We start from the raw sequence: 10442 nt of genomic DNA, 5'->3' as shown, positions 1-10442 counted from the left end.
GCTTTTACTATTTCATTATCATTCACATTATACTATATTTAGGTGGTAGGAAGCCACTGGAAGGGAATTAACAGCAAATGTCCTGCAAGATTGGTGTCTTGGTTACATGGTTTGGGCAAGCTGTGCTCTGTCCCTGCTCAGGGTTTCCTCTTCACTAGGTCACCATGAGCCACTCACTGAGTTTCCTCCCAGCTGCCCTTAAGGCTGAGCCCACCAAACCCCTCCAGGCCCAGCAGTATCTCCACAAAACCTCTGTGTTGGTTTTAGCAGCGTTCCTGTGCCTTGGAATCAGGATGAATTACTGTCCCTCCTTTCACCCCTGTCTGCTTGCATTGTTGCCACTCAAAGAAATTAATCAGGCTTATTAAGCATGACCTCCCTTTTGTGAGCCCTGCTCCCAGTCTGCCGATCTGTACCTGTCTGCTGCTCTCCTAGCTTGCTTCCAGTCAGAGAGGCCACAGCCTCCCTTGGTCCTCTGGTGGGGGCAGGGACAGGCAGCCAGTGGCCACATCTTTTGTTGTTTGCAGAGACTGATGCACCGGACTGGATTGGACAAAGGCAGAACGCTCTGCTGTAGTGAGCACAGGGTTCTTTGTTGCCATGGCTGTGGAAAAAATAGGAACAAAAAGGATAGACGTTGCATCCAAATATGCTAATAATTAACACTTAGCACCATGGATATAAAAAGCACTTAATACTAAATTACTATGATCATAATAGCTGTTCTTTATTCAGCCCTATTCCATATGGCATCATGGCTTAATAGTTAAGTACACGTGAGCTGGAACCCGAATGCCTGGGTCCAAATCCTAGGTCTGCAGTTTACCAGCTCTGTGGCTTTGGGCAGGTTACTCAAGCTCCTCGAGTCTCATTTTTGCATCTTAAAGCACAGACAGTGAAATTTACAACTCATAGGGCTATATGAGTCCATACTACACTTATAAAGCCCTTAAACTTGGCATGCCACATAATACGTACTCAATAAATACCATACTTTTATATGCCAGATTTAGGACTTTATATACATTGCTCAACAATTAGACCTCAAAATAAACTTGTGACATAGACATTATTATTATTCCTATTTATCAGTTAAGGAAATCAGGACTCAGAGAGGTTGTGTAACTTTCCCAAAGTCTCGCAGCAAGAAAATAGCAGAAGCCAATTCTGTTTGACTCTAAAGTCATGTGCTTTCCACTGCACCAAGTTACTGTCTTCCACGAGTGACTGGCAAGAGGCCCCACATCTGTGAGATGATACGTTGTTGGTGACTGTTTCACAAAATCCTCCTCCTTTCAGACAAGTTGGAATATACGAGGTATTTTTAGAATGAAGGACAGAAGAGTCCTGCATACAAGGCAGCTTAATTGATAGTTTCTTCCCCAGCCTTCCTTTATGCCCAGTGTACATGGCCCAGTTCTCTGGTAGAAGGTGGCAGGCTAGCTAGGGAAAAGAGGAGAGCCCAGCTCTGGGGAGGACTGTCTCAAGTTCCAGCTATCTGATGACTTGACTGGCAGACTGGAGCCATGGGCAGAACCTGGCCACAAGGCACCAAGCCATACCAGGTCCAGGGTTTGGGCAGGTCTGGGGACAGATCTTGTACCTTAATAGTCTTTGGACATCACCAAGGAAATAAAGTGAGGCTGCATATCTCAAATCAACTTCTTGCCAGAGAACTTTAAATTCTTTGTTTTTTTTTAATGTAAAGGAATCCAAAGTCTTATTAAACTTCCTGTACAGTAGTACACTGCCAGACCAATGCCCATCAGGGCTCTGACCACTGCCCAGCCTGTCAGGCCTCTGCCCATACCTCTCCTCAAAGTCAGTCCCCGGCACATAATTCTGCACAACAAACTCTTGTTTAGTATTGAAAAGCAGCTCTGAAGCACTTTGATGGCTCAGTCATTTGAGCATCCAAATCTTGATTTCAGCTGAGGTCATGATCCCAGGGTTGTGGGATCAAGCAGTGCATCAGGCTCTGCACTGAGCATGGAGCCTGCTAGGGATTCTCTCTCTGTCTTCCTCTGCTTCTCTTCCCGGCCACCCACCCTGCGTCTAAAACAAACAAAAAGGCAGCTCAATTTTTAAATAACTGCCTAGGCAAAAATAAAGCTCAGCCTTATCTCTAGAAAAGAGAAGCGGCTGGCTATATCATTAATTGCAACCATTCACTGAGCCCACGCTTTGGGCAAGGCACAGTGCTTAGCATGATCCTTCTCACAGATTCCACCCATCTTCCTACCCCTCACCTGCCCCTCTAGTTCATGGCTACCTTCTGATGGCTCCTCCCCTGTGTGTGTCCCATGTCCAGATAGATGTCCATTTGCTTGATTGCAAGAACTGGCTGGTTCATCCTGAACTCTGGGAAACATGACCCTGACTCCCCCGTGAGGACACAGTTTGGTATAAGGACAACAGCCTGTGAAGGAGCCTTCCTGGAGATCCCCAGGCTATGTCCACACCTATTTCAAGATGCACTTACGTGTGGACAAGTAAACTGTCTATGCTATGTGGACCCCACATTCCACCTGATCACAGGCCTCTTCCTCAATCCCTTCTACCCACGCCTGCCGCTTGCTCCTACTTACACCCCCTGGACTTCCAAATGAAGACCGGAGCAGGAGGGAAATGGTCAGGCTATAGATTCATTGAAAATAGCAGGAACTCTGTAGTCAGATAGACATAGGTTTGAATTTCACCATTTTTCTTAATAGCTGTGTGACTTAGGCTGGTCACTTAACCTCTCTGAGTCTCATTTTCTCATCTCCAAAAGAATTGCCTTCTGTACTCTTAGGGTTTCTGTGAGGATTAGAAACAATATATATGGGTTATACTGAGTGGCACTCAACCAATGGTAGCATTGTCAGACATAGGGGAGTCTGTCCCTAAATTCTTACAACCACCAGGATGCAAGGTCAGCACACCAGTGGGGTTACTGTGATGAGCTTGGCTGGGTTATAGCTAAGCTCTCCTGCTAGACCTAGAACTTAGTTGCATGCAAACATGAAGGTTTTGTCCCCTCTTCCATGGTTTGGCTAGGATTGTCCCAGTTTTAGCACTGTAATTTCCACTACCTGGGAGCACTGGAAGTTCAGTCTTGGGAAAACTGGAATGATTGGTCACCCTATCAAGGTAACGGACCCAGAGCAAATGGAGAAGGTGTCAGACCTGAGAGAGGAAGCTGGGCTTCCCATAACCTTTCCCAGCTGGATGGATAGGCCAGGCTCCGTACCTACTCTGCCCCTCATTCCAGGTTCCCAGACAACTCCCGGTTAGGCAGAGGTCAAGAGTGACACCTAGAGGTTATGTTAAAAACTGCAGTTTGGGAGCACCTGGATGGCTCAGTTAAGGACTGACTCTTGATTTCTGCTCAGGTCCCAATCTCATGGTTTGTGAGTTTGAACTAGGCATTGGGCTCTGTGCTGATGGTGCTGTGCCTGCTTGGGATTCTCTCTTTCTTTGTCTCTCTCTCTCTCCTCCCCTCCCACGCACTCTCTCTCAAAATAAATAAACTTTAAAAAACTCTGCAGTCTGAAAATCACCCCTTGAGGCTTTAGTTTGTTCATTAATAAATATTGAGGCACTGGACATAAGTCTTGGGGGTCTTGGAAGACATCAAACAAGATAAATTTAAGCTGATACTTACTGATTGATAAGTTGTTAACCAAGTCGAGGCAGGTGGGAAAGAACAAGTATTCTAGGAAGGAGGGAACAGCAAAGACAAAACTGAGTAGGAAGAAGCATGAAACTAAAGTATGGAAGAGGGGTAATGGTGACAACAAAAGTTGGAAAGGTTGTCAGGGACTAATCAGCTAGGGGAATTTTTTTTGTCTTTACCCCAAGTGCAAGCAGAACTTAGTGGAGGTTTTTAAGCAGGACAGTAACATAATCAGATCTACATTTTTCAAAGCTAACTCTGGCTACTGGGTGGAGACTGGTTAGGAGAGTAGTAAACCTAAAAGCCAGGGAGGCAATTAGTAGTGTCCAGGTGGTGCAGCAACAGTGAGGCCCTGGACCTGGGTGGTACCCGGGTGTGAAGAGTGACGGGATGGTTTGAGAGATGTTATGGAAATAGAATGGGCAGGGACATGGCGATTGGCTGGTGAGGGGTGAAGAACAGCAAGCCTCAAAATGATGTAGGTTTCTGAAGAGGACCACTGGAGAGCAGTGGGACAGTTGCCGAGATGGGAGCATGAGAACGGGGACAGTGTTAGGCATGTTGAATCCAAATCAAGCTGGCAAATAAGCAGTTGAATAAAGATTAGGAAGGGAGACATAAATGTGGGGATCATCTGGAAGGAGATGGTAACCGAGGCCCTGAGCAGCACTAACACTTAAAAATGGGCAAAGGAAAACCAGGTGGGTGTGATGTTATAAAAGCCAGGGCAAGAGTATTTGAGAAAGAAGACAGGAATCAACTGAAATAAAATATTTCTGAGAGGCAGTGAGATGAGATCTGAAAATTGTCCATTGGACAACATGAAGATCACTGGTGATCTTAGATCCTTTTAAGGTAGAATGATGGACAGAAAGATGAATACTATATAATTTCACTTGTATGAAACTCCTAGAGGGGTCAAAAGTAGACTAGTGGCTCCAGGGGTTGGGGGCAGGGAAGCGTGGAGAGTTATTTACTAGGGAAAGAGTTTCAGCTGGGGATTAGGTGAAGCTTTTCACAGATAGAGGATGGCGATGGCTGTGTTGCAGGATTTTTTACTTCAATACCCTGGGTTCGTGGTCTTGCCACTTTGAAGAATGAAGAGATGGACACAAAATGAGCAGCAGGCAAAAGTGTATTAGAGTATAAGATCAGAAAGGAAGAATAGTATGAAAGCTCTCTTTACCGAAAGGAGACATTTGAAAGTGAAGGCCCATGACAAAAGGCAAGGGCCTTTGTTTTAGAAGGTTCTAGTCAGCACCCCCTTCCCTTCCCTCTTGTTCCTTCTCAGGTTCTACCTTTATTTGCTAGGTAACTCTACAGGCCTAGTCATTCCTTTTTGACTGGCTCATTTCCATTGTATGAGGGGTGGTCTTAGGTCATATCATCTACTTATTTTAAGTGAGGTCTTTCATCTAATTCCTGAGGGAAACCTGAGGGGAGGTAATGTTGGTTATATTCTTAAGAGGAACCTTACGCCTGAGGGGGTTTGCAATGGTCAGACACTCCCAGCATTGTTCTAAAATATGTTCTTTTCTCCACCCAGGGACCTCAGGTCCTAATCTTTCCCTTTCTGCCTACTGAATCCTATCTTTTCCTATCATAGCTGCACAGCATGAATGTACTTTCTTGTCTACGGCCATATCACCCTGAACGCGCCCGATCTCGTCTGAATGTACCTTCTTTTTTTTAAGATTTAATTTGTAAGTAATATCTACACCCAAACTGGGGCTTGCAGATTAAGAGTCTCATGTTCCACCTACTGAGTCAGCCAGATGCTCCACAATATGAATAGTACTTAATACCACTACACTTAAAAATAATTAACACTGTAAATATTACCATGTTATGTGTACTTTACTACACACAGATACACACATAAAAGTCACCTTCTCCGTAAGGTCTTCCAGGTCACCCCTTGTAAAATGTCAAGCCCTCCGCAGACTGGAAGAGAAATAAAATCAGGTGGAGGCGGGGCAGAGACAGGGCTAGAAAGACGGAAGCTTCCGGGCCCGCCTCCCCCAGGGGATGTGGGTTGAGAGAGGCGGGTTAAACTGAGGCCAATGGTGACGCCTAGAGGTTACGCTAAGAACAGCATCTAATAGTTACCCACCGGGCCCTGGAATGGAGGGGAATGGCGGGGTGGGACTAGAGATGCGCAAGTTCAAGTACCCACCTTTTGAATCTGGGAGAGGAGAGACAGGATAGGGTCGGGGGTCAGGATTTTGAAGGACGAGAGCTTAGGGCTTAGGCTGAGACCTGCAGGAGTGGCGGGGCTCCACGGGTTTGGCTCCAGGCACCTCCACAGTCCCTACCTCCACCTCCACTGCCCTGGCCACTGTGGAAGGCAGATGTGGCAGAGGCCTCCTGCAGCGCCATCGCCTCACTCCTTAGACCTGCGTGACCTCCGGAGCCCACCCCTAGCATCCTTATCCCCAGGAGAAAGGCAACAGCTGCCAGGCATGGAGGACCCATCAGGGGAAAGTTCCTCAGGGTCCTGCATTGGTCATGGCTCAGATGCCAACAGGGCTGCAGGAATCAGAGTCTGGCCTGGAGGAAGACCAACATCAATGACCATCTGTACACTGCCCACCCCCCAGCTGAATCTGTGCCCTGGATCAGGGTCAAGCCCAGTGCCCTTGCAAGGCAACTGTGCCCTAACCAAGATCACCCTGTCTTTAAGAGAGCCCCACTTGGCCTTCAGAAATCTACACTGTCTCTCAGGAGCAGGTGGAAGTGATGGGTCAGGGGTCCTGTTTCTGCTCTCTCTGTCCACACATAGGGCCCTTGAGTGGAAACCCCCTTTGGCTGGACCAAAGGCCTGGAGTCACTAGAGCTGCTCACCTGGAGCACTGACCACAATAGTCTGTTCTCTTTTGGGACCCTCATCATGATAGTGGGGGTAAAAGATAGCCTATTCTGCCCCAGATCTCACAGAGCACTGTTCCCGGGGACCCTTCCCCCAGAATTCACACCAAAGCCGGGGCCTTCATAGTGCCTTCCCAATGCTCAAGCCTGGGGAGGGAGGAGTAATCCTAAAGTGGCTGTTATTCTGGGTCCTACTGCAGCTCCTTCTCCTTGTAACATGTATCCCCACCCAGCCCACTTTGTTTGCACTGGTCCAGCTTCACAGGTTAAATCCTGGATCCCTTGCCAGGCTGCAGGATATTCTACCAACAATCCTATGAAGTAGGTACTATTATTATTCCCATTTGTACAGAGGAGAAAACTAAGGCTCAGAGAAGGTTAGCAACTTTCCCCAAGTCATACGGCTACAAAATATTGGAGGTAGTTTTCAGGCCCAGGTCTGTCGGGCTTTTGGAACCCATGTTCTCAAATTTACTAATCTGCAGAGTAACACCAAGTGCCTTTTACCACCACTGATCAGCGTCTGGGTACTGCCTTATTGGCTGCAAGCCTGAACACCCAGCCAGATCTCTTTTTCTCAGCCCTGTCCCTCCTTCAATCACATCCTTCTTCCTCTTGCCAATGAAACTCAACGGTATTACATCAGGCTCCCTGACAATCTCCTTTGCAATGCTCTGAACCATGGCATCCATGCCAAGTGTCTCCCCAATTTTATGCTCTATTGCTCCTCTGACGGTTTGACTCATGTTCCTCACTGATTTGACTTTTTTTTCCCTCTCTCTTTCTTTCTCTTTCTTCTTAATTTCTTTCTTTCTTCTTATTTTTAGGCACCACATCCAGAGTGAGGCTCGAACTCACAATCCCTAAGATCAAGAGCCACATGCTCTACTGACTAAGCCAGCCAGGTGCCCCTCCTCACTGACCTTTTGCTTATGTCTTTACCCTTATTGGAGTGCCCTTCCCAAACCCTCCAAAGAGCCACGAGCTAAAGTCAGAAGATTCCTAGTGTCCTCAATCCAGCAATCTCCCACAATTCTGGGGCTCAAGGCCAGAAACACACACAGAAAACTTCTCTGGCCCAGTGCCTAGTCAGAAAGCTGCAAAGAGCAAAGAGGGTTTGAGTTCTAGTCCAAACAGGGTCGGACCCCAAGAAAGGACATCAGTGCAGCTGTTTCTTTCAAGTCCTGAGCCACCAGATTTTTCCCCAAAGCTTGCTTGGGACAGGGGATAAATGATCATTGAAGGAGAAGTGGGATTGAAGAAAGAGGTAGGTACAGGTAAGAAACTGTCAGAGAGAAAGAAAAGAGATTTGTAGGAGCCATATAAATGGTGTGTCTTCATTTAACATCAGTTTCTCTAGACCGATCTGAGAAGAGTAAGAAAATCTGTAACTTAAAACATTTAATATATTTTTTAAAGTTTTAAAGGTACATCAGGACTTAAAGGCAAAGTTTTCTGGGATTTTTTTTTTTTTTTTTTAATGTGAGGCTTGAACTCACGACCCTAAGATCAAGACCTGGAGGCTTAGCTGACTGAGCCACCCAGGTGCCCCCTCTAGAATTTTTAAGCTAAAACTGGTAGAAATGACACTGGTAAGAAATTCAGGGCTTCGGGAGGGGGTGGGGGGTGCTAAGGGGACAGGGAAGGATTCTGGCTTTTCCCCCAGCTAGGATTTGTTCCCTTTGCTCTAAATTTGAAGGATTAGAGGGAGCCCAGCGTCCCGCACCGAAAGAAGGCAGCTATTGTGATCTCCGGGGGCGGAGAAGGGAGGCTCAGTGCCAAAGGGTGCGGCCCAGCCAGAGGCTCTGGGAAGGGGCAGCCTTGTGTCCCCACAGTACCCTCCGGCGACCGTGTCTGGGCGGGAGGAGGAAAGAGTGCAGAGTCCTCGGCTCCGCCCCCTCTCTCCTGCTCCGCCCCAGCTCTGGCTCCACGTGGTTTTCACTAGCGCAGCCCAGACCCGGTGGTCCCAAGGCAGCCCGGGATTGCAGAGGGCGTGGCAGGGAGAAACGCTAGCCCGCAAGGGGGTCGGGTCTGTGACTTCTCCCCGGAAAAGAGCGAGGAACACGCTCTGCGGGAAAAACTGGACTCCACAGTCTTCCGACGACAATCCTGGGACAGAGAGTTCAGGAGTTCTCAAGGACAGGTGAACGGCCCCAGGGGAAGGGACAGACCAAGGTCACCATCTGGACCGCCATGGCCGCGTCCGCCCGTGGTCTGTGCCACATCGCTTTCCACGTGCCCGCGGGGCAGCCCCTTGCCCAAGATCTGCAACGTCTCTTCGGCTTCCAGCCCCTGGCGGTGCGGGAAGCGGAAGGCTGGCGGCAGTTGGCCCTGCGCAGCGGCGACGCGGTCTTTTTGGTGAACGAGGGCGCTGGGCCCCAGGAGCCGCTGTACGGCCTGGACCCACGTCATGCTGTGCCCAGCGCCACCAACCTGTGCTTCGACGTGGCGGATACGGGCGCTGCCGCCCAGGCGTTGGTCGCGCGGGGCTGCAGCCTGCCGGTGCCCCCGGTTACCGTGCGGGATTCTCAGGGCATCGCCACCTACGCTGTGGTCAGATCGCCCGTCGGCAACCTCAGCCTGACCCTGCTGGAGCGCGCCGGCTTCGGGGGGCCTTTCCTGCCGGGCTTCAGGCCTTTGCCCTCTGCAACCCGACCAGGCTGGATCAGCCACGTGGACCACCTGACCCTGGCCTGCACCTGTGGCAGCTCCCCCACACTGATGCGCTGGTTCCACGACTGCCTAGACTTTCACCACCTGCCACTGAGCCCAGGTGAGGATCCGGAGCTGGGCCTCCAGGTGACAGCAGGATCTGGGCAAGGGGGACTGAAGCTTACTGCCCTGCAGACCCCGCCAGGCAGCGCGGTCCCCACCCTTGTGCTGGCCGAGTCCTTGCCAGGGGCTGCCAGTGGACAGGACCAGGTGGAGCAGTTCCTGGCCCGTCACAGGGGACCCGGACTGCAGCATGTGGGGCTGTACACACCAAACATAATGAAAGCCACTGAAGGGGTAGCAGTGGCCGGGGGCCAGCTCCTGGCTCCTCCTGAGGGGTACTACCAGCAGCCGGGTAAGGAAAGGCAAATTCTAGCTGCTGGGCATGAGCCTAGCCTGCTGGCCCGACAGGGGATCCTGCTAGATGGCGATGAAGGCAAGTTTCTGCTTCAGGTCTTCACCAAGTCTCTCTTTCCAGAGGACACTTTCTTCCTGGAGCTGATTCAGAGAGAGGGGGCAACAGGCTTTGGCCAGGGCAACATCCGGGCCCTGTGGCAGTCGGTGCAGGAGGAGCAAGCCTCCAGGGACCAAGAAACCTGAGGAAGGTTGGCACAGGGCCTGTTGCAACTGAGACACACCTGTGGACACTTGGTGTGGGGAGGGCTTTGTCCCAAGGGGCCAGTACCTGCCAGAACTTGAATCTCTCACTGGGGTCCAAAGAGGTGGGATTTTATTTTTTCTTTTAAACTATGAAATGTTGTTACATAGCCTAAAACTAATATATATGCAAGATATGAAGAAAAATAAAAGTATTACACAATTGGGCAATAGAATATATATCAATAATTTTGAACTTTCCTTGTGACCTTATCTGATCCATTTCCCTTCATCCTACCCCTAATTTGATGATTCTTAACCCCCTGATTTTTAATATAGTTTCACTACATATGAAACAATACAGATATACATTTAAATTTAGTATTTGAGGTAGGAATTTAAGAAAGGGGCGCCTGAGTGGCTAAGTCGGTTAAGTGTCTGATTTCAGCTCAGGTCATGATCTCACAGTCTGCGGGTTCGAGCCCCACGTCAGGCTCTGTGCTGACAGCTCAAAGCCTCAAGCCTGTTTCTGATTCTGTGTCTCCCTCTCTCTCTGCCCCTCCCTCATTCATGCTCTGTCTCTGTCTCTGTCTCTCTCTCTCTCTCT

At 49.2% G+C, this 10442-nt stretch overlaps 1 protein-coding gene across 2 annotated transcripts; it reads left to right on the top strand.

Moving 5' to 3' along the window:
• Positions 1-8482: 8482 nt before the first annotated feature.
• HPDL (4-hydroxyphenylpyruvate dioxygenase like) lies at positions 8483-10039 on the top strand. Of its 2 annotated transcripts, XM_029948481.1 has the most exons (2): positions 8483-8924; positions 8973-10039. In XM_029948481.1, exons 1-2 carry the CDS (start codon positions 8720-8722, stop codon positions 9836-9838), a joined length of 1071 nt encoding a protein of 356 aa, XP_029804341.1. In that variant the 5' UTR covers positions 8483-8719; the 3' UTR covers positions 9839-10039. The 2 variants fall into 2 exon arrangements, with proteins under 2 accessions (XP_029804341.1, XP_029804339.1); XM_029948479.1 differs by having other exon boundaries at positions 8483-10039.
• Positions 10040-10442: the final 403 nt, after the last annotated feature.

The sequence above is a fragment of the Suricata suricatta genome, chromosome 8 (genome assembly GCF_006229205.1).
Source record: "Suricata suricatta isolate VVHF042 chromosome 8, meerkat_22Aug2017_6uvM2_HiC, whole genome shotgun sequence".
NCBI classification, from domain to species: domain Eukaryota; kingdom Metazoa; phylum Chordata; class Mammalia; order Carnivora; family Herpestidae; genus Suricata; species Suricata suricatta.
This window is presented reverse-complemented; position numbering and strand designations above follow the sequence as displayed.

Coding starts and splice junctions, on each gene's coding strand:
- HPDL (XM_029948479.1), top strand. CDS start 8,720: ATGGCCGCGTCCGCCCGTGGTCTGTGCCACATCGCTTTCCACGTGCCC.